The sequence below is a fragment of the Hibiscus syriacus genome, unplaced genomic scaffold (genome assembly GCF_006381635.1).
Source record: "Hibiscus syriacus cultivar Baekdansim isolate YM2019G1 unplaced genomic scaffold, ASM638163v2 tig00001644_pilon, whole genome shotgun sequence".
NCBI lineage: Eukaryota > Viridiplantae > Streptophyta > Magnoliopsida > Malvales > Malvaceae > Hibiscus > Hibiscus syriacus.
The window spans coordinates 3,206,296-3,231,173 of NW_024061878.1; the positions used below are offsets into that span (position 1 = coordinate 3,206,296).

The window sequence follows — 24,878 nt, forward strand, 5'->3', positions numbered from 1 at the left end:
TCCTGTGGAGGATGTCAAAAGCTTCCTCGGGCGATTTGTCCAGTAAGGTGCCATTTCCTAAGGCATCTAGCATCATTCAAGTTGGTGCATTGACTCCATTGTAAAACATTACCACTTGCGTCCAATTGTGAAAGCCATGGTTAACACACTTGCGAAGTAGGCTTTTTGTACCTATCCCAACATTCATACATTGATTCATCATCTCCTTGGTGAAAACTAGCAATGTCATTGCAAAGCTCTTGCATAAATCTGCCCATGACTCCTTTGATCTGCTGAGCCAGGCTCTTGCTCTATCGTACTCCTTGTTGTCGAAACGAGTCGCATACTTCAAGGAAAGCGCGAACATGCTGCCTAGCATCTTTGATGGGTAATCCACCAAATTGTCCAATAGAGTTTAGAATGTTGAACATCACCGGTTTGAGTTCAAAATGAGTGGGTTGTATTTTAGGTGCCACTATGTCTTGATTAAGATCATCGAGAATCGGGTTCAAATGATCTCTTATCACTCTTGGCCTTGCAACTTGGAGATTGATAGTTGCATCGGGTTCTAAATCTCCCATGTTGTCTTGCATTTGAGTTTGGTTTAATTGTTCTCTGGTTCTTTGGGCACGCAACCTTTATCTGGATGATTACTTAAATTTAGGGTCGAATGGTTTCAAAGGCTTACTAGAAGATCTCAGGGTCATGCAATAGTAAAATCCTACAAAAGAAAATAATAATCTACGTTAGACTAAATAAATATATGGTGGCACAAAAAGAACTTGTTATGGCAAAAAAAATTCGTCAGTTGCCAATCCCCAGAAACGGAGCCAAAAACTTGATCGCTTGTAAATGTATATGCTAAGGTAAGCAAATCTGTGCATGTATACACAATTGATTCAAGTAATATAGGGTAAGTGAGTATCGTCTCCACAAGAATTGGTCGAGAAATATATTTTCACCACAACTAGAACTAGTGTCCCAAACTAAGTCTTACTGAGTATCACTTACGAACTAATATTATTAAGACAAAGAATTGATTTAACAATTACAGAAAAGTTTGGTCGAGGCAAAATAAGTATGCAAAATGCTAAAGTAAAATAAAACTAGACAAGTGTTGATTCAAATATAATGCAAACAACCTCACATATTCAGACATATCACAAATAACTTATGCTAAACTTTTACTTTGTCAACAATTATTTCTAAGTCTAGAATGAATTATTATGACTTGCTAAACTGCCCGACATGATTACTAGGTATTCTTAGATAGTTGCTATGGTAATACTCCTCAGCGTTAACTATAACCCTTGGTTTGTCAAATTGTTGTTGTAGCAATACCTCTCAGTGTAAACTATAGGCATTGTCTATCCTACTCTAGCTTCTATCCCTTTTAGTCGATTGAAACTTACTCCTTATCTCTAAGGTAACAAGTTAGAACTTCACCATCCTGGATTCATTCTATTGCTCACGTAGATCTATCTTAATTTTCTCGAATCTAAGAATCACTATGTAGACAAAAGGCTATCTCTCGATGCTCTTATATTGCCAAGACATGTTTTACCAATACCCCAGTCGATCTCTCGATGCTCTTACAGCGTAAGGTAAAATATTTAAACATTGAGCAAAATAGTCATACGTAAAACATAATCGTCATTCATAAAACATAAAAATATTGTTCAGGTAAAACAAAGTTTAACACCAAGTAAGATATTCATGGTTCTATCAAAGATCATCCAGAATTCAACGTTTAGTACAACCCCAAATAGATAAAGAGTTGAGAATGAAGGAAGAATGACTCCCAAAACCGGGGGCTCTGTGACGACGATTTTGATCAGCACTACGCCTGCTTTGGTGATCACCCTCTCTTGAGGCCTTATCATCGCTCTGCTAACGTCTGGTTATGGAGGACACCAAGGAAGGTCTGTGGGTAGACGGTGAAGAAGCACTGCAGTTGCTTGCTCTCGCCTTGGGTAAAGCTCTTCTCTCTTCTTCCTTGCCTCCTTTCTTTTTCGGTTACGACTGGTTATTTATAAGGAAATATCTCCTAGTGCTTTGCATACTTTTGGAGTTTCCTTAAATAACCGTTATTAAATGTCCATACTAAAAAGGAAAAGCAGCTGCAGAATAATTAAGGCTTTGCTTGTACATGAAGTAGGTCATCCAGCTGGCTTGTGACATAGGTGGTTTCGTCACTCCTGCTTCAGACTTCTTCAGATAAACCTTTTCTTGGCGAGATAAATCTACTCCTCACGTTCTCGTTTGTTCCGTTGGACTTTGCAAATTTACGTTGTCACGAATGAAATGTTCTTCCGCTGTAAGTTTCCTGCACAAACACAATCCAAACAACCCTTTCTCCTCAGCAGCATTAGTCAAACGAAATAAATCTTGCCTAAGCAGAATTTATCCACCACAAGCTAATGTAACCTATATGCAACTAAAAATGTTATGCATACTTTGTTTAGACGAGCAATAACTTAAGTGAAAAGACTAGAAATTGAGTCTTTTTACGGAGTTATCAAGAGGTAAATGAGAGATTAAAAGCATTGGATGGGTTTAAAAACAAGTTAGAAAAAGTGGTGTGATTCTTATATTGAAATGTTCTTGGGAGATGTTAGATGTTTTAAGAAGTTAAATGAAGGGAAGTTAGTAGGGATAAGTAAAGAAATGTTTAATAGCATTTTTGAGTGTAAGCATAAGGAAATTTGACCAAATTTGGTTAAGAATCGAGCTGAAAAATATAAAATATGAGTAAGGGTATACGTATTGATAGAACAATATCGATACTATAGGCTTGAAATTGGAAGAACCAGCTGAGAAGTATCGATACCAAAAAGGGGATTATCGATACAATGAGAAAGGTATTGATTCCATTAATAACAGAATGCAGAAATGGTATCGATACGTAATAGAGTATCGATACCATATTATAGTAGTATCGATACCAAGATAGGGGTATCGATACTATTGAGCCATAAGTTTTAAGATAGGTTGATATTGTTATAGAAAATTTAATAATATGTACTCTTGAGTAATGTTTAAATATAATTATTAGGAAATATACTAACAATTGATATTGTACGTGTATTTAATGGATATTTGAGTATATCAAAATCAAGCTCCCGAGACAAGCAAAACGAAAGGCAAAAGCCGAGTACCTGAGTAATACGCTTTGTGTTTTGGATACAATAGCGAGGCAAGCCAGGTAAGTGCATTTAATATGTACTTATATGTACGATAGTCATAGGTGTATGATTGATTTATATATGTATGGTGATTACCAAATTGCATTTTGTGTGCAAAAAGTTAAGAAATTCATAATAAGTTTACGAATTTTCGTATGGGTACTTTATGTGCTAAAAGTTAAGAAATTCATAATAAGTTAATAAATTTTCGTATGGACACTTTGTGTGCATAAAGATAAGAAATTCTTAATAAGTTTATGAATTTCCGTATGGGCACTTTATGTGCAAAAAGTTAAGAAATTCATAATAAGTTTATGAATTTCCATATGGGCACTTTATGTGCAAAAAGATAAGAAATTCATAATAAGTTTATGAATTTCCATATGGGCACTTTGTGTGCAAAAAGATAAGAAATTCATAATAAGTTTATGAATTTTCGTGTGCTCCTATATGGGCACTTTGTGTGCAAAAAGATAAGAAATTCATAATAAGTTTATGAATTTCCGTATGAGCAATTTGTTGCAAAAAGTTAAGAAATTCATAATAAGTTTATGAATTTCCGTATGGGCACTTTGTGTGCAAAAAGTTAAGAAATTCATAATAAGTTTATGAATTTCCGTATGGGCACTTTGTGTGCAAAAAGTTAAGAAATCCATAATAAGTTTATGAATTTTCGTATGAGGACTTTATGTGCAAAAAGTAAGAAATTCATAATAAGTATATGACTTTCCGTATTGGTAGTGGGTGTTCAACCTATGTAAATTATAGTAATGATGGGAAAGGACTGTATTGGTACTACAGGGGTAAACTAAAGAGTGTTTAATGAATTGAATGAGTTAATGGACATTTGAATTGTCTTGATATACTTGTGTTTTGAATTTTACTTATGATTATTTATGCCTCACTAAGAATTTTCTTAGTGTGTGTTAATTTCATACGTAGGTTTTAATACAAGATGAGTAAGGAGATCATCGGACATCAAAGCAAGTGTCGCCTTGACAGTAACAATATGACATCCATGTATACTTTTGATGTATTTAGTTGGCATGTAATAGATTTAGTAAAAACGCTATGAAAAGTATGTGATTTACCATTATGTAAAATGATGAAATGTTTGAACATACTTTTGTTTATATACGTAAATTTAATGCATGTTTTATTATTGTTAAATTAAAATGTTTTATAAAAAAAAGGAAAATATTTTTTACGGGTTTTCAAGTGTGAAACTATTTTAAAAGTGATGTGACATTTGTATCTCGTGTATGGAAGGGTATACGGGAGTGGGTGTTACATTTATTAGTATTAGAGCTACATGTTTAGTCGATTATTGGCCGAAATCGAGTGTATTTTGATGTAAAAAGAGTTTACATGACACTAAGATGTCAAGGTTACTGATAGGGTATAGAAAGAATATGATAGACGTCTCTCCTAACTAACTTAAGTACTATCTTTATGTATGTTATACTAGATATCGAATTCTACGAATTCAAGTAGAGCGGCTGGACAAGAGAGTAGAGATGGATCGGGTAGTGAAAGTTTTTAAGAGAATAGTGAACATCCGATTCCTTCTGAGAACGTCAGCGCACCGGCACATCAGGGTATACCTGTTCCAGAGCTCGGAGCTTTTATGCAAGCTCTCGATGCTATCTTAACATGGTTCTAACCTCCTCTGCCTCCCCCTGCTCCTCCAGCACTGCGAATGTTAATCCCTAAGGAATTAAGAAGTTTGAGAGGTCTTGAGTTCAGGGGAGAAGAATGTGAAGGTCTGATGGACGCAGATTTATGGTTGAATGATGTTTTGATGATGTTTGAAAGTCTTTAGTGCTCCGATCATGAAAAATTGGGCGAAGTTGTATCGTTACTCCGAGGATCACTTGGGTGTAGTGGACAAATACGACGATGTATGCATCGCCGAAACAAGTGAACTGTCAATTCTTTCAAGATGAGTTCAAGAACAAGTATATCGGGGAGTAATTTATGAGGTCAATTTTGTTGATATTTCTTAACTTGAAGCAAGACGATCGAGTATTGCACGAGTATGAGGTTGAATATAATAAACTTAGTCGTTATGCTACCGAGGTAGTTCCAAATGATAAAGCTCGACGGGATTGGTTTATTGAGGGTCTGAGGCCTAAGTTGAAAGAGATGATGTTGGCCTTAAAATTGCCTAGCTTGCAAGAAGTGATAAACAGAGCGAAGGCTATTGAAAGAAAGAGCTCAAGAGGAAACTCAAGCAGCAAGCAGAGTATGCATACAAGAAAAAGTATTGGGATGTCTTCATCTACTCATCATGCTAAGAGAGGAAAGGGATCAGGTTCCCGATATACTGACAGAGCTGATTCTGCTGCAGCTTCACAGAAAACTAAACAAACACATTCTTTTGCTACTAGCTCGAGTAGAGCTCTTGGAGAGAGACCTCTATGTTATACATGCGACAGGTCAAACCGAGGAGTATGTAGATTGCTCTCCGATGCTTGTTTTCATTGTGGTGATTTTGGTCACTATCCACAGAATTATCCAAAGAAGTCGAGTGATAGAACAATACAAACTGAGAGATCAATAGCCACACCAATTTGAAGTAGAGGAAGATCAGGCAGTCAATTTAAGGATAGACAGAGACAAGAGACTCGGGGAGTGGCCCGAGTTTATAATATAAAGACCAGTGAGGATCGAGATGATCCGGAGATCATAACAGGTACATTTTACCTTTTTGATGAGCCTATCTTTATTCTAGTTGAACCTGGTTCTATGCACTCTTACATTAATACAAAGTTGGTTAGAACTGGAGGAATTCCTTTAAAACCAATTTATAGTGAAATGATAGTGGTGAACCCTATGGGTCATAGTGCAAGGGTAACTCGGTATGTAGGAAATCTCCGATTAAGATTCAATGGGTTGTGTTTCCGGACAACTTGATGGAATTTCCTTTTGATGAGTTTGAAATCATTTTTGGCAAGGATCGGTTGTCTCCACATCATGGATGGGTAGATTGTCGTTGGAAGCGATTATTCTTAAAGGATGCGGAAGGCTCAGAAATTGTAATGATAGATGATAAGACAAAATCACCACCTAATGTGATATTAACCATCACTGCAAAGAAAATGATGTCAAAAGGATGTGTAGCTTTTCTAGCTAATTTGATAAACACTCGAGTGCTGGAGGTGAAATTAAATTATATCCCCACAGTAAAGGAATTTCCAGAGGTTTTTCCGGAAGATTTACTGGGTTTACCTCCAGATCGTGAAGTAAAATTTAGGATTGAGGTTTACCCGGGCACCGAATCTGTTTCTATGGCTCCGTATCAAATGGCTCCAACGGAGTTAAGGGAATTAAAAGCACAGTTGCAAGTGCTACTTGATAAATGATTTATCAGACCCAATATTTCTCCTTGGGGAGCACCTATACTATTTGTGAAAAAGAAGAACGGGTCTATACGGTTATGTATTGACTATCGTCAATTAAATAAAGTAACGATAAAGAACAAGTATCCTCTTCTGAGGATTGATGACCTGTTTGATCAATTGAAAGGCACATCAGTGTTTTCTAAGATAGATCTGAGGTCAGGGTACCATTAGTTAAATATCAAAAAAGGAGGATATTTCTAAGATGACTTTTCGAACTCGGTACGAACATTATGAATTTGTGGTAATGCTGTTTGGATTAACTAATGCTCCTGCAACATTCATGGACTTGATGAATAGAGTATTCCAACCTTACTTTGATCAATTTGTGGTGGTATTTATAGATGATATATTAGTGTACTCCAAGTCAAAAGAGGAACATGATGCTCATCTTCGAGTGGTTCTTCATATACTTCGTGAAAAGAAGTTGTATGTGAAACTGTCCAAATGTGAATTTTGGTTAGCTGAGATTGATTTCCTTGGTCATATAGTTTCTTCGAAGGCATAAGAGTAGATCCTAAAAAGATTCAAGCCATAGTGGATTAGCAACCCCCAAAGAATGTATCGAAATTTCAAAGTTTCTTAGGGCTTGCTGGTTATTATAGGCGATTCATGAATAATTTTTAATGCTAACTCTGCCGCTAACTAAGTTGTTACGAAAGGATGTGCCTTTTTTGGACGGAAAAATGCCAGGAAAGCTTCGAAATACTAAAGAAAATAGTAACGGAGGTCTCAGTACTTGTGCAACCTGAGTCAGGTAAAGATTATGTTGTTTTCAGTGATGCATCCCATAATGGGCTGGGATGTGTGCTGATGCAAGAAGGGAAAATGGTGGCTTATGCCTCAAGACAACTAAAGAATCATGAAAGAAATTACCCGACACATGACTTAGAATTGGCCGTAGTGGTGTTTGCTTTGAAAATATGGCGCCATTATTTGTACGGTGAGCGTTGCCATGTTTACACGGATCATAAAAGTCTAAAGTATTTGCTGACTTAGAAAGAGCTAAATTTGAAACAGAAAAGATGGATTGAGCTCTTAAAATATTATGATTTGGTTATTGACTATCATCCGGGAAAGGCTAATTTGGTAGCCGATGCGCTCAGTCGAAAGACTTTTGAACCTTTAAAGGCTTAGACGCATGTGTGTCTTTAAAGGAATATGGTTCTTTGATTGATGAATTAAAGTTAAAGATGATGTTTTTGGATCGGATAAAAGAGCTGCAAGGTCAAGATGAGAAATACTTGATGAGATTGGCGCAAGTCAAAAAAGAAGAGGCCAAAGATTTCAAAATGAGGGATAATGGATGTTTATATTACCGTAGAAGACTTTGCATTCCCGATGATGATGAATTGAGGAAAAATATTATTTTGAGGAACATTATATCCCTTTGACGATGCACCCATGCGAGAATAAGATGTATCAGGACTTGAAGAGTCATTATTGGTGGCCTGGTATGAAAAGAGTTGTAACATAGTTTGTGTTAAAATGTTTAGCATATCAACAAGTGAAAGTTGAACATCAAGTGCCTATCGGATTACTACATCCAATATCCATTCCTGAGTGGAAATGGGAGTGAGTTACAATGATTTTGTTTCGGGGCTACCTTTGTCACCAGGTAAAAAGACTCGATATGGGTAATTGTGGACCGATTGACAAAGACAACTCATTTTATTCTAGTTCGAGTAGCTTACTCGATGGATAAGTATGCAGAGTTATATATAAAAGAGATAGTTAGACTGTATGAGTGCTTATATCGATAGTGTTCGATCGAGACCCAAGGTTTACTTCAAGATTCTAGAAGTCTTTACATGAGTCATTGGGAACTCGATTGAACTTCAGTACAACCTTTCATCTGCAGACAGATGGGGAGTCAGAACGAGCTATTCAGATATTAGAAGATATGTTAAGGGCATGTGTGATTGAACTTAAAGGATCATGGGAAAAATATTTGCCTTTAGAGAATTTGCGTATAACAATAGTTATCAATCAAATATTAAGATGGCCCTATATGAAACTTTGTATGGGAGAAAGTGCATATCACCATTAAATTGGTTTGAACTAAAAGATCGAGACCTGGTTGGCCCAGATTTGATGAAAGATATGGAGGAAAAAGTGAAAATTATCCAGAGCAATCTAAAGATAGCCTCAGATCAAAAGAAGTCATATGCTGATTTGAAAAGAAAGGAAATCGAATTTCAAGAGGGAAACAAAGTATTTTTGAAAGTATCACCTTGGAAGAAGGTATTACGTTTTGGGCGAAAAGGAATGTTGAGTCCGAGATTCATTGGACCTTATGAGATGTTAAAAAGGGTTGAACCCTTATCTTATCAATTAACTTTGCCTTCGAATATGGACAAGATCCATAATGCTTTCCTTGTATCGATGGTTAGAAGCTACAAATCAGATTCATCCCATGTTATCACCCTGAAGAAATAGAGATCTGACCATATTTAACATATGAGGAGGAATCAGTGCGATCTTGTCTAGAGAAAATAAGGAATTGCGTAGAAAGAGTATTTCGTTAGTTAAAGTTTTATGGAAAAATCATAGGGTAGAAGAAGCTACTTGGGAAAGAGATGAGGATATGAGAAAACAATTTCCACACCTCTTCATTTCAGGTACCTCTTTAAATTCGAGGACGATTTTTTTTTAAAGGAGGAGAATTGTAATACCCAAATAGTAGGTCATTGACTATTTTGAGAGGAATTAAAATTTGGAAGACAAAATTGAATAAATGGTAAAGTATAATAAATGATTTAAGTAAGACCAATTAGTAAGAAATGGAATAATGGAAGGGCATTTTGATTTTTAGAGGGAAATGAATTTAAAACCCATTTAAATTTAGGGATTTAAGAAAAAGGAGAAAGTTAAAAACCATGCTAAGTTATTTTACTCTTCTTTTTTATCCCGTGGTTGAGAGTTCTCCTCATAGCTTAAGGTAAGCTTCATCTAGCTAGTGTTTCCTTTCGATTTTGGTTGGTTCTTGCAACCTTAAGTGATATGTAAGCTTAAGGAAAAAGTTATATAATATTAAAACTATGAGATGAAGGAAATATTAAAGAATTAAGAAAACGGGTTTTGAAATGAAATGTTAAGATATGAGTGTTTATTGATGTTTACTAGTAGTTTTGACTTGTCAAAGAGGTAAATGAGAGATTATAAACATTGTATGGGTTTAAAAACAAGTTAGAAAAAGTGGTGTGATTCTTAGATTCAAATGTTCTTGGGAGATGCTAGATGTTTTAAAAGTTAAATGAAGGGAAGTTAGTAGGAATAAGTAAAGAAGAGTTTAATAGAATTGTTGAGTGTAAGCATAAGGAAATTTGACCAAATTTGGGTAAGAATCGGGCTGAAAAATAGAAAAATTAGGCAAGGGTATAGGTACTGATATAACAGTGTTGATACTATAGGCTTGAAATTGGAAGAATTAGCTGAGAGGTATCGATACTGATGTAAGCAGTATCGATACCAAAAGGGGAGTATCGATACTATAAGGAAGGTATCGATACCATTGATAACATAATGAAAAAATGGTATCGATACCGTAATAGTGTATCGGTACCATAGTATAGTAATATCTATACCAAGATACGGGTATCGATACTATTGAGCTAGAAATTTTAAGATAGGCTGATATTGTTATAAAAAATTTAATAATATGTACTCTTGAGTAATGTTTAAATATAATTATTAGGAAATATTCTAACAATTGATATCGCACGAGTATTTAATGGATGTTTGAGTAGATCAAAATCAAACTGAGTAATCCGCTTTGCGGTTTTGATACAATATCGAGGCAAGCTATGTGGGTGCATTTAATATGTACTTATATGTATGATAGTCATAGATGTATGATTGATTAATATATGTATGGTGATTACCGAATGGCACTTTGTGTTCAAAAAGTTAAGAAATTCATACTAAGTTTATGAATTTCCGAATGGCACTTTGTGTGTTTATGAATTTCCGAATGGGCACTTTGTGTGCAAAAAGTTAATAAATTCATAATAAGTTTATGAATTTTCCTATGGGTACTTTGTGTGCAAAAAGATAAGAAATTCATAATAAGTTTATGTATTTCCGTATAGGCACATTGTGTGCAAAAAGTTAAGAAATTCATAATAAGTTTATGAATTTTCGTATGGGCACTTTGTGTGCAAAAATATAAGTTATTCATAATAAGTTTATGAATTTCGTATAGCCCTTTGTGTGAAAAACGTTAAGAAATTCATAAAAAGTTTATGAATTTCCATATTTACACTTTGTGTGCAAATAGTTAAGAAATTCATATTAAGTTTTTGAATTTTCGTATGACCACTTTGTGTGCAATTAGTAAGAAATTCATAATAAGTATATGAATTTCTATTTTAGTTGGTGTTCAACCTATGTAAATTATAGTAATGATAAGAAAGGACCGTATTGGTACTATAGAGGTAAATTATAGAGTGTTTAATGAATTGAAAGAGTTAATGGACATTTGAATTGTCATGATATACTTGTATTTAGAATTTTGCTTCTGATTATTTATACCTCACTAAGAAATTTCTTAGCGTGTGTTAATTTCATGCGTAAGTTTTAATATTAGCTGAGTAAAGAGACCATCGAACATCAAAGCAAGTGTCGCCTCGTCAGTAACAGTACGTCATCCATGTCTACTTTTAATGTATTTAGTTGGCATGTAATAGATTTAGTAAAAACGCTATGAAAAGTATATGATTTACCATTACGTAAAATGATGAAATGTTTGAACATATTTTTGTTTATATACGTAAATTTAATGCATGTTTTATTATTATTAAATTAAAATGTTTTATAAAAAAATTTACGGGTTTTCAAATGTGAAACTACTTTAAAATTGATGTGACATCTGTATCTCGTGTACGGAAGGATATACAGGAGATGGGTGTTACAGTTGTTATTGTTTCTTCGATTGAAATTCCCCACGTAATTGATGGATTCTTGATTTTCTGGGCATTCACTTTCATAGTGATTGCCATGGCATAACAAACATGTTGAATTAGCCACCTTCACTTCTTTCACCTCATTAGAACATTTCATATTCTTCAACATATTTATGATGACAGAGATTTGAGCGGACGGAAAGATATTGTTATTCTGAGTTGAGTGTTCATGTTCGGCGGATTATATCGTAACAAAAAACTTTTGCATAGATCGACATATGACTCTAATGAGCCAGATGGAATTCCACTCAACCAAGCCTTCGCTCGGTCATGCAAAGAATAGGGAAATAATATGAACTTTAACACATATTCATGCACTCTTCTTGCCTAAATGAGTCATAAACTTCGAAGGAAGAACGAATGGGTTGCCTGGCATATTCATGAAGAATGCCACCAAATTATCGTATCGAATTCAGCATGTTAAACATGACTGGTTTGAGCTCAAAGTGAGTTGTTTGAATCTCAGGTGCTACAATCCCAGGGTTGAGATAATCCAAGATAGGAACTAAGTGATCTTTAATAGTTTTTGGTGGAGGTACAAGTCTGTCATTTTGATTTGTCGTAACATTTGGCTCTGCTGGATCTTACACTTACGGAACTCCATGGTTCTAAATGCCGTACATGACTATTAGCATTTTAAGAAGGTCGTCTTCGACATAATAAGTGTTCAATCTCAGGTACTAGAGGTACCATGTTTCCTTAACAGTCCTTTTGGTCATACTCTGGTAAAGCCTGAAAAAGAAAAACAAAGAAAATAACAAGACTATACTAAAAATAATGAAGTAAAATGAAATGCTATAACAAAACTGCTAAACTTTCAATTGTTAATCCCCAGCAACGATGCCAAAAACTTGTTGTGTGCTGTGAGTACTATAATTAAATGCAAATTATGTGCAAGTATACAAAATCACACAAGTAATAAAGAGTGAGTGTTTATCGTTCCACAAGGATTGGAGGAAATTGCAAGTTAAGTTAAAGCACAATACTAGAATATCTAAGTATAGTTAGTGGTATGCACAAATGGTTATGCCAAGGCAAAATGAAATGTATGTGAGTGGAATTGGTTTGGTGGTGTGAATGCACAGCAAATGGAAATGTCGGACAATTCTAATAAAAAAATGTTAAGGCAAAGTGAAAATATAACTTGGAAATTAACTAAAATGACATTATAATCCTCTCATAAACAAGTTATTATGGGATGATTGATGAGGTCACAAAGAAATCTTAAAGTTTTTCTTTTAGAATGTTCAAAACTTATTTGGTTCAATTGTTCGACAGAGTTTGCTATGAGTGCTCCTACGCTATCCCTAGTCTTGGAACTTGACATACAAGAATGCCACGCCAAATCCTCTCGACCTGAGCAACAACATCTAACCTATCAATTAAGCTCAACTCATATTAGTCGTCGAAATCGTACCTTAGTTTCTCTAAAAAAACGAATGTTACAGTATGCTCTAGCTATTAGCTAAAACCCATTGTCCATGTTGGTATTCCCCTAGTTTCTCTCGAACACAAGGATCTTTAACTTAGTTTATCTCGAACATTAAGTAATATACTTGAGAAATGATCACCCTCATGCCTCCTACAATCTTAAGTAATTCGAAACAACGAACAAAACAAGTGATAAATATGAAAACATCAACCATTCATTAAAGAAAAACACTTAATCATCCATCATAAACCCCACCAATAAGGTTTAGTTCATGGTAGGTTCGAATCATCCATAAAAATAATTTGTTTCATACAACCGATCGAATAAAAATAGAAATGAAGCAAAAAATGGTTGAGGAAAACTCTGAACGTGAACTACCGTGAGCTCTTCGACCACCATGAATCGCCTTAGTGCTGCTTGCTCCTCTTGGAAGTCAAGCTCGTCACTCTCTCAAGCTTGTTTAATGAGGAACACCACGAAGAAATAAAAACATAAGGAAGAAAAAGGAAAAGCTTTTTATCTACCTCTTTAGCTTAAAAATGAAAATTAGAATATTGTGGAAGAAGCCCCTTTCATTTGTGGCGTCATAATCTATATATACCAAGGGAATATACTTAGGTTTTTGTGCCAAAATTCCAATGGTACCTTAATTTATATTTTCCGCATACGAGGGATAGTACAATAGCAGGCAGTGGGCCCCTCATAGACGATTGGAAGCAAATAAAACTTGGTAAAAAGGCAACTGTCCTTTTATGAAAATATCTTCAGCTTCTTTTTCCTTTTTTGCGCCCAGAAATGTCACAGAATTTTAGTGTTATTTTCCATGATAATTCTCCTTGCACACCACCTAGTTATGACACGGCTTTTTCATCCAGTTTTCCACGACAATTTTCCTTGCACAACCTTGCTCATAGAACTTGCGCATCAGCATCCAAACCAGACCTTCCCCATAAAATAACACCATTTACAAAATAAAATATCAAGGCAAAACAAATCCACCAAATGCAATTACATGCTCCTAAATACATCTATATGAACCAATATTTACTTTAAGATAGCCAATAACTTAAGTGAAAAATCCCTAAATATAGCCTTTTTACGAAGTTATCAGCAACACAACCCAATGGGCTAATAAATTCAACAGAAACCTAACCGACTAATTGACTATATTACAAATGTTAATCTAAACATTATACTTTATTATTCTCCATATTTGCTTCTTCTTCCAAAATTTCTGACAAGGTGACAACTCTAAGTTATTGTCTCATCCGAGAAAAACAAACAGGTGGCATAGGCTTTGTAAGTATGTCAACTACCTGCTCTGTTGAGGGCATGAAATTAATCAACAGTTATCTAGAAAGGACTTTCTCTCAAATAAAATGTAAATCAATTTCCACTTGCTTGACTCAAGCATGATAAGTGTAATTTGAAGCCATAGCCATGATGGAGGAATTATCACACTAGACGATTGGCTACCCTTCAACGCAAACACCAACTTCAGCAAGAAGTTGCTTGATCCAAGTTAGTTCCAAAATAAAATTAGCCAAACTTTCGTACTTGCCCTCAGAGGTGGATCGAGAAACCACACTCTGCTTTTTAGAACACTGTGAAATAGGGTTGCCACCAAGAAAGATACAATACCTTGTAGTGGAACGATGATCCTCAATTGATACACATGCTTTAATTTTCCAGAAAGAAACCGAAGGATGCACATAACAGCTCTTCAATGTTCCACCTGACTCACGTCCTTGCAACAGAACCTTCTGAGAGTCAAGATCATGAACAACGCAGACATTAGGCAGAAACTCAAGAGACACTCTATTGTCCTGAGTGAATTTGGAGAAAGACAACAATTTCTTTTTGATATTAGGAACAAACAAATTTTATTCAAGCAAAAAGACCTAGAATTAGTAAAAAAAGACGACTGACTAGTATACTTAATAAGTAGCATATTACCATTGACTACTTGAACATTACCTAAAGTTGGACTAACATAACCAACTTGCAAGTTGTTGAAATCGTTTGTAAGGTGATGTGCGGTGCTTGAGTCAACGGACCAGGGATTACATCGAGAATCTCAGGAGTGAAAAACTAATCATGAACAACTATTAAGGCATGTGCTAAAGCAGGAGACTGAGAAACTGAAAAGGATGCATAGGTTGGCCGAGGAACTTGATGGACATCAATATTCTAAACAGGAAATTGAGCTGGTAAAACGGTGGTGTTAGCGTAAGTGGATGGTTGGAACTGATGAGCTTTAACCTGAGGAGGGGCTTGAAAAAACACATGCGAGTTGCTCAACAAGGTGTAATAAACAATGTTATAAGGGATAAAAGTAACAACATTCTGATAAGGACTGAAAGTACAAGTATTAGCCTGAGCAGAAGAACCTCCAAAACCCTGACCAGTTCTAGCAGACTCATTTTTATAGTTCATATCAAACCGATAATAAAACCTATCGGAAAGGTGCCCCAATCTTCCACACATTTGACACTGAGGTCCAGAGGAATTTCTACCACGCCCTTAACCTCTGTTGTTGTAATTGTGAGAATTACTTTCATGCTAAGCAGTAGTAACAGTAGATGAACCATTATCATTATAACTGTCAGACTTATTAACTTGAGAAAAAACCTTTTGACTAGAAGGTTTTTGATTAACCAACTGAGCAGCAGAGTAATATTGTCGAACATTTTAACCTGTATGGCCTCAACATCTAACATAATAGTGCTAATGGAAGTAATATCAGAAGTGCTAGGACTGGTTGTGATTACAATAATAATACTCATATTTAGGTGAAAGGCTATTTAGAATGACAGTAACATGTTCATGCTCAGTTATAACCTCCCCACAGTTAGCAAGGATATCACATATATATTTTTTATTTTAATTACAAAGTCTCTCATACTCAAATCCCCTTTATTTTGAGAATTTAATAACCCCTATATAACATCAACCTAGAATTGGTCTTACTACTATAAAGAACAATGTGTTTCAAATGTCTAAAGCAATATTAAGGCCAATTAAATAAGGTAGAACACTTTCACTTACTATGAACAAAAGCCATGTAGCAATAGCTTCATATTGCTCTTTAAACCACTCATAGTCAGGATTGATAGTGATAACATCACCTTGTGTGAGATATTGAGGAGGATAAGCCACATTAGTATCAATAAATCTCAACAATTTATGAGTCTTTATAATCAAATAAACTTGTTGATGGCATAAGAGGTAATTATGATCATCCAAAACTACATTAATCTTCTTAGTATAGAAGAGTTTGATAGAAGGATCTTGAGAAATATTCGAATTGTTTCCACTTTCAGATTGAACAATAGTAGGAGCATTAGTATCATCGATTTCATTATGAGTTATCAAATAAACAAGCAATGCAAAGGATAAAATAGGGAAAAAAACAATAGATGAACCCTAATTACTAAAAGAGATAGCAGAACGAAAAAATTTTAAGGTGGAAAGCGAATAAAAAATCAACCACAATGCACTAACATCTACACATAGGAACAATAAGCAAAGCGAAGCATGAACAAGAAAATCAACAACTGAGAAAAACAGTCCGAGTTTTCGAAGAAAAAGAAAAACCAACTCAAACCGTATAAACCTTACAACAGTTAGAAGCACTAAGCCATTCGCCAGAATCAATCAGAATCGGTGACGAGATAGCTCTAATACCATAACAAAAGTAAAACTTCGGTGATCGAAGATGAAGAAGAGAAGCTTCCAGGATTAGAGGGAGAAACTATTGTAACTGTTGACCTAGACTAAATACAAATAGAGTAAAAGGAGAGTCAAAGTATTTGACTAAACATAAAAATGATTTCATTCATCTATAATACTTGCACAATAGAGACCATATTTATAGTCCAAAGCAACACAACCAATGGGCTAACAACTTCAACAGAAACCTAACCGACTAACTAACCATATTGCAAATGTTAGTCTAAACATTATACTCTATTACTCGATGTAAATTTAACAGTCAAAGTATCATTTTGATACCATGTATCACAAATTAATTATTCTTTTCTCAAAAGGCATATCTAATATGATATACAATATTATCATTATAAACTTATTGACCTCTTTTTCTTATTTTTAATGTTAAATTAATATTTTTTCAGTTAGTTTAATATACAAAAAGTGCTTAAACTACACCTATTTTTTTATTTATATGCCTACTTTTTTCGATCAATAGATATTTGATATTCTAAAAATTGTATTTTAAGTGTCTATGTCATAACAATTGTTAAAAAAAACATTAACTTACACATCTTGAATTTATACTTTTTAAAAATTTTAAAATTATTAATATTTTCAGAAAAATCCCCAATTTTTTTCTAAAATCATATATAAACTCAAGTCTTTAATTCTAAATCCCCCATTATCCTCGCGGGCCACTATCGCTGAATAGTTATCCATCAATCATTGTTCTCCCATTGACCGACATTATCTCCAAATCTCCAAATCTCTAATTTTAAACCCTAAATATTTGTCCCTTATCTTCCTTGTCATCGGCCGGTTGCTTATTACCTTATCTTTTCTCATCTGCAAATCAAAATCCACCATTACCTCGTTCACTATCCGTGCAAATCAAAAAGGTTTTTTTTTATTTTTTTGTTTGCAGAGGAGATGTAATTCTTAGGCTTTCACGAATGGATGACCAAGGAAAACTAGGGTATTTAATTGTTTAAAAATATTTTTAATTTTTTTAAAAATAAAATTTAAAAAGTAAATAAATATGACACATGTCAATTAACAATCTTTTAACGACATGATGGGGTAAACATTTAAAATATAACTTTGGTAACATTAGACATTTATATTAATGGTTTTTTTTTAAATATGTATAATTTGAGATTTTTTATATTGAGCATTTTCACATTTTAAGGCGTGACGTTTGTTTGTTATGATTGATGGTCATAACCCATGGGCACGCTCTACAATTCCATGTCGATGAAAAAGAAAAGGTTGGTTCATAAAATTTTAAAGGTCAAAACATTTAATATTACTAAATGGAAGAGTAACACTAATAAATGACAAGGAAAATAAAGCTTAGTTCTTACTATAAATCCTAAAGCATACGAAATTGACTGTAGACCGAAAATTTAGCTGCAAAGGCCATAAGTGGAGGGAGGGTTCAGGGCTGTCCACATATGCAGCTCAGCATAACTGGAACTCCATGACTGTTACCATCATCAGTGTCGGAAACATGGAGTGAAGTGGTTCTAGGAGGAGCGATGCAGCCATTGATGAATAGTGAGTTTGATTCTATATTGGGTTGAGCCTGCGGGGCAGGCTCGTCGGGTCCAACGACGATGGAGCCCCTTCTATATCCACCGGCTGCTCTTCTTTCCACCGCAAGGAAATGGCCAAGCGATGGAACATTGCTTGCATTCTGGGTATCATCCCTTGAACATAAAGAGAACCGCCACACTTTTGACCTGTTGTTCTTACTTCGTTTTTCTCTTGTTCCTTCTGCTTGTCTTCCTCTTATGGATCTTCTTGAGAGTTCCAAGATGCTTGAAACGCCGATTAGGTTCCCCAGTGTGATGCTCTTTTCATGGAAAAATGACCCAGTTGACTGAAAAATCAATCATGCAAGAGATATTGGTACAAATCAACTTATAAACCCACCAGCATAAATCACTGGAAGCAAAGGTAAATTTACGCATAGGATTCTTAATTTCTCAGAAATATTAGTTCTATATTGTTATCCTGAGAAGATTATTACACTTCATGAGCCTTTAGAAGCAGAAATTTTCATCCCAAAACCTGTTAGAAGACAATGGAAAATATGTTGATGGTACAATAAAATGAACACCAAGATTTTACAGGGGAAATCTTTAAAAAAAAAACCACACATATAAAAGAGTAAAATTTTCGATAATTTGGATAGTTACAAAAAGATTTAGAGAAAACAACTTATCTTCAAAACTTAACGGAACCAAATTGAATTCGAGTCAAACTCTAACCAAAGATTTAAATTGTGGTTGTGGTCACATTGCATTGATCACAATTGAGGCAATAGCTGGTGTTATTGCGGATATCACGGTTGTAAAATTACAGTTTTAGACAACACCTTAACTGTTATATAATGACTGCTATTTCGATAGCATAACGTTATTTAAATCCCGAATCTAACATGACCAAATCAAAGTTATGGTGAACATTAGAAATTGAATCCCAAACTTGTTTGATGCATTATCTTTAAGAACCGACTCCGTAGACCAAGTGAACTAGCCTATACTTTCAGCAAACTTGGTCAAAAAGAAAAAAAGAGAAAAGGGGGATTGAATGCTGCATTGACACTTATTGCCCTACTAAATTAAGCAATTCTCCAGTAAGAGAATGATTACAAATTGGGTATTAACTGACTACTCAATAAATAAATAAATAAAACCAATTCTCCAGCAAAATTGAAACAATCAAACCAAAATATGTCTAGTTTTGCAGTGAGACTGAGTGACTGACCAGTGTGTCCAATGAATCTGTTGAGGAAGTTGGGGAACCAGTGGGTACCGTGTTGAATGAAATGAAGCCTGAGTAGTCATGGTTTCTAGTAGGCAGTCCAACCCTCACATTCAGTGGCTGCAATCCCAGTGGCCAACCTTCTTCCTGCAATCAAATCAAATTAGAAAAAGGATAAATCAATCAGAGACAGAAGACAAGCATTACCTGAATATCCATGCCTCTGCTAAAGTACTACCCAAAGTTGGATTTTTGTATGACTTGATAGATCTTAGTAAAACTAATATTGAACTTTGAAGAACAATATTGGTTTCATTCATGTCGTGAGAGACAGAGAGTGAAAGGACACTAAAAAACAAGTGGGAAGATCGTCAAAGAAATGGAAATAAATGAGTAAAGCATTATATTGCTTTTCTCTGTAAAAGAAAACAGAAACAAAATCATTATGTAGTTTGAATAAAATAAATTAGAATGAGACGATAAAGGTCCGGGAGCAGTTAAGATGTGTCCCATGAAAATTAGAACTTATATAGCCTACTTACTGTTAAATATGTTCTTCATGATGCCTTGCCATCTATCATAAATGACAAATTCGTACGAGTTTTATTTGGTAATGGAGTGAGAAAAAGGAGGATCCAAGGAAGTGGAAGAGAAAAGGGCCAAGTGGTCAACTTTTGCCCTGGTGGAGGGCAATAACAAAGCACATAGCCATGAAAAATAAGTCAATTTGGGAGTCTAAATCTCAATCAAAGTGTACCTTCTCCGCTTTGGTCCACAAAAACAGTGGTGTTAGCCCATTCTTTCAACTTTTAGGACCCTACAAGATATGGGTCTCTACTCTCTAGAAACCCAATGAACTGCTGTTTTCACGGTACGTGCTGTCGCCCAAAATCAAACTATTTCTTATTAAAGTCCCATAATCTGGTGGAATCCACTAAGGGTCGGATGAGGTGTAAATGAATCGAGTTTTAATTAATAAGGTTATGTTTATGTTTATTTTTTTATTTTTAAAATGCTTAATACTAAAATAAGTGTCCAAACTATATCTAAAATCTCGAATATGTGCCTAAATTATTTTTGACCAATCCAGGTGCTTAACGACACAAACGTTACCCATTTAGGTGCCCGGGTCATCAACAACATTAATTTACCCCTGTTAAGTGACACGTGTCAAAATTTGATATTTTGAAATGTATTTTTTTAAAATTATTATATTTATAAAAAACTCTAATTTCTCTTAAATTATAAAAAGCCCCCAATATATCTAAAATCTCCAAATCCTATCCTTAACCCGTCGTTGCCCCCATTTCGACCATGACCATTGCCGCAGATATAGTTCCTTCTATCCTCCTAGTCATACATCGTCGTAGTTACCGTCGATTGGTCGTCGAGATCGCGTGGGATTAGGTTTTTTAATCCAAGGGTTCGTGGGGTATAAAACGTCGATTAGTCGTTGATCAGTCATGATTTCATGAGGGTTTTGGTCATCGGGGGGAGATGAGGTCTGGAGGAACTTCGTCGACAGTAAAGGTGAATGGTCGAAGTGGGTTTAGGGGTTGAAATGAAGGTTTTCAAAGTTTTTGGGTTTATTTCAAAATGTTTATATTTTTCATTAAAAATATATATAACATGTTTGTTTATATGTTCAAAAAGGTTAACTAAACAAATAAAAGAATTAACTTAAACAAAACAAATAAATAAAACCAGATCTTAAATTTCTTAGGCTTTACAATCTGAACTTCAAAGTTTACATTGTATTCAATTTAGTCGCTACATTCACCGATATTTAAAATGTAAAAAGAAAAAGAAAAATGGGAATCAAGTAAATGAGCTGGTAAATGAGTTTATTCATGAACATAAATTAATCGATCACACATTTGTTCATATTAATTCATTTTTTTATTAAATGAACATAAAAGTTTTGTTCATATTCATTTGTTTAACTTAACAAACAAACATAAATTAACATTATCTGAGCAATTCACGATAAATTCATCAAACACTATATTCATTTAAACCCCTTAAAAAATCTCAAAATCAGTTATGACTTATCATTAGAGTAAACTTATAACACACCAAATTTTGGACTAGTAATTTTGGGTTTACCCAAGAGGTAAGTGGACCCCGTAAAATTTATATTTTAAGTAGTTGGGCTTAATTGGGTTGGAATTTGACCCAATAAGCCATAAAAAGAAGATTTTTGAACCGTAGAAAGATGAGGAAGGATTAAATGTGTAATTTCACCCTTTTTAAAAGATGAAGGCTTTTAATCTCTTTATTCTCTTCATTTTCTTCCCTTATCTTCTCTGTTCTTCTCCTAGTCTCTATAGCTTCAAGTGGGTGGTAAGAACTCATTTCTCTACTTTAATAAGTTTCAAATATGTACCTATTGCTCCCTATAACATTCTTTTGTTAAGAAATTCTTTGCATATTTGTTGGCTAGAGAAACATTGTGGAAATCAACCAAATCATTGAGGAAGGGTGTGTGACTAAGTAAGGAGCTCTATTTCGAGATTCAAACATCAAGGTAGTGTATTTCTAATCCTTTGGAGTGTTAAGCTTTCATAAATGTAAATATTTTTGCTAAGATTTTGATATTTTGAGCTTTTTAGGGTTTATATTTAAATTTACAATCAAACCATATTTTAGGTGTAAAGAATGTGTTTTTATGACATCTTAAGACCTTAAATAACTTTCTAAAGCTTCATAACAAGATTAGAAACCAAACCAAGTCATTTAGGATGATTTTTGGGTATTTTCCGAGCTTAAACAAGTTATTTTTAGGTTTAAGTATCGATACTGGATGAACATTATCGATATTGGTTGAATTGGGGCAAACATTATGGTTTCCAGGCAAGAAGTATTGCTACTGCCAGGGAGAATATCAATATTACCCGTATAGTATCGATACTCATAGGGGGTATCGATACTTGACCCTAGAGTATCGATACTACAAGTAGAGTATCGATACTACTCACTTTGGATTGCTAGAATTAACCTATCTAAGGCCCATAAGAGCCAAGAATGATCTATAATAGTAAGACTTAGTCCATAGGGGACATAAGTGACCAAACATAACTAGAAACACTCATAAGAGTGGGTTAAAACAAATGTAACCATACTAAGTGTAATACGGTAAAATATCTTTAGTTAAACACGTATACGGAAAGTTAAAAATGAGGATCGTTACAGGGAATATACCAGCAAAAAGCGTAAGCTTCGAGAACGTCAGTGAACCCTAGAAAATGTAAGTTGTCCTTTTAATTCAAGGGTATTGAAGGGAAGCATGATAAGAACGAATAAAGTGTCACTACTCAGAGTTGAACTTGAGTCAGGTATCGGGCTAGGGAATAGTATAGCCAATGAACAATAACTACATACATTATCGTAAAACCCCAAAATATGTAGAGACTTTACTAGAGGTACCGAATGACTAAAATGCCCTTAAGTAACGAACAAACATAATAAATCAACTTAATAAATAACAAAAGTAACAAACTAATAAGCCTTTGCATAACGTTTAAGATGAGAGAACTGGCGAGATAACAACTAGTGAGAGGATGACCTCGCCTGACTTCAACAAGTTCGATAGTGAGTAGCCAAGCTACTTTGATTACCTTAGTGTGGCATTAGTTTACGTGTGTTGAGATGTTAACTCTAGAGAATATCTTTATAATAATAATGAAATAATAATAATGTTAATTGTGTGCTAATCACAAGAACCTTATGAGTTAAGATTCCATAAGACTTATACATTTGTTTATCATTCGGGAAAAGATGATGACACGTGAGTTACTTGTGTATGTAAGTGATGATGTCCAATTTTCTAAGAAATATCAAGATTTATCCAAGTTAGTATGGAGCACTTTCATTACTAGTTGAACGTAGGCTCCGATTTTATGTGACCAAGAGGCGTCCCTAGTACTATAAGGAGTAGACTAGCAGGAAGTAGGCTCTGATGCTATATAACCAGGAGGCGTCCTAGGAACTAGGTAATGTGAGCCTTTCTAGATGAAGACTCTAATGCTAAGTGACTCGGGTTTCATCTAGGTTACCTTTGGTATGATAGAAGGGTGTGAGTTTGAGATCCTAAGTGACCCTCTAACTATAGCATAATGCCTACCGTATTTGTGTGATGGTACCAAGTGTCTTTGTGATAACAAGTACTATCATTATCTGTTACATGGTGATACATTATAGGATGATACCGAGGTTAGAGACCTAGTATAAGTTTACTCATGGTGAGGCACTTGGTAGAGACTAAGGGAAACGTGAGACTTACAATAAGAGATATAACTGTTAAACCTTAAGTAGGTATAACTTGATCTAGACCATGCATGTACCTAATGCTTAGTACCATAACTTTAGCATGCTTAAGTTTATGATTGTAACGCCCCAAAATACGGGTTAGGAGTTTCAGGTTTATTCAATTGGAAATTACCCTTAATATGTGATGAGAGTAGCCCAAGTGGATTTGGTTTTGGCTTGTGATGAGCCCAACAAGATTTAAAAATGGTGTTTTTAATCATGGCTCAAATATGGATAGACTAGGGGAGTAATTATCCTATTTTCAAAACAAAAGTTGCATTCCCAATTAATGGAATGAAATCCATCTATTGTCATCTCTTTTTCTTCACAATTGTTTGTCTCTTCTTTTTCTCTCCGTTCTCATTTTCTTCCTCCCAAGACAAGTTAAAGATTTAAGCTTTTTAGTTTTGTATGCTTGAATCATAATTCTAAGGTAAGATTCATAAACTACATTTCCTACGATTCAAATTAAGCCCTTATTTGCAAGGTTTGGGTGTCTTATGTAAAAATGTGTTTTAATGGGGTTTAGGAAATCTTGAGGTTTTAATCCATTTTGGTGGAGTTTTAAATTGTAGAAATTGTACCTGAGACTCCTTTATCAAAAATGAGTTAACTCGTCATGCTTGTTTTGATTAGTGCAAGAGAAAGGTGAGATCTCTAAAGCAAGAGGAAAAAAAGAAATTTGTCCTAGTGTGATTCGGGGACATTTTTCAGTCACTTAGTATCAAGGTAACACGATTCTAACTTGTTCATACCACATGTAGGTCATTGTATATGCATTATGGTATGTTTTGTTCATGAAGCATGCTAGAGTAAATTTCATGGTGAAATCCATAATTGTTGTTTGTACGCATGAAAGATGGTACCTTTGACCTCTAAGACCTCAAATATGACTTAAATAAGCTTTGATAGTCTTGGGGGAGTGTATGGGCGAGATTCATATGCATTTTTGTGTCCAAAATAGGGCATTTCATGTCGTAATTATCGATACTAGAATAATAGTACCGATATTGTTCTTCGTGAAAGGCAAATACATAGTAATTTGTAAGGGTAGTATCGATACTTGGGGTCCAATATCGATACTCAGAGGGTAGCATCGATACTGGTGGTAAGTTTCAGATTACTG

General features: G+C 34.7%; 1 protein-coding gene and 1 long non-coding RNA gene across 2 annotated transcripts; both read right to left on the bottom strand.

Moving 5' to 3' along the window:
* Nucleotides 1-14,174: 14,174 nt before the first annotated feature.
* On the bottom strand, nucleotides 14,175-16,785 carry LOC120128790. The gene is made up of 3 exons (XR_005516659.1): nucleotides 16,583-16,785; nucleotides 16,010-16,089; nucleotides 14,175-14,724 (listed from the first exon to the last, which is right to left on the bottom strand). It is a non-coding gene; the product is annotated as an uncharacterized LOC120128790 (long non-coding RNA).
* A 1,307-nt stretch (nucleotides 16,786-18,092) lies between these two features.
* On the bottom strand, nucleotides 18,093-18,616 carry LOC120130105 (uncharacterized protein At3g17950-like). The gene is made up of 2 exons (XM_039147439.1): nucleotides 18,611-18,616; nucleotides 18,093-18,557 (listed from the first exon to the last, which is right to left on the bottom strand). The coding sequence occupies exons 1-2, from the start codon at nucleotides 18,614-18,616 to the stop codon at nucleotides 18,114-18,116; spliced, it is 450 nt and encodes a 149-aa protein (XP_039003370.1). The 3' UTR covers nucleotides 18,093-18,113.
* Between the last annotated feature and the right edge of the window lie 6,262 nt (nucleotides 18,617-24,878).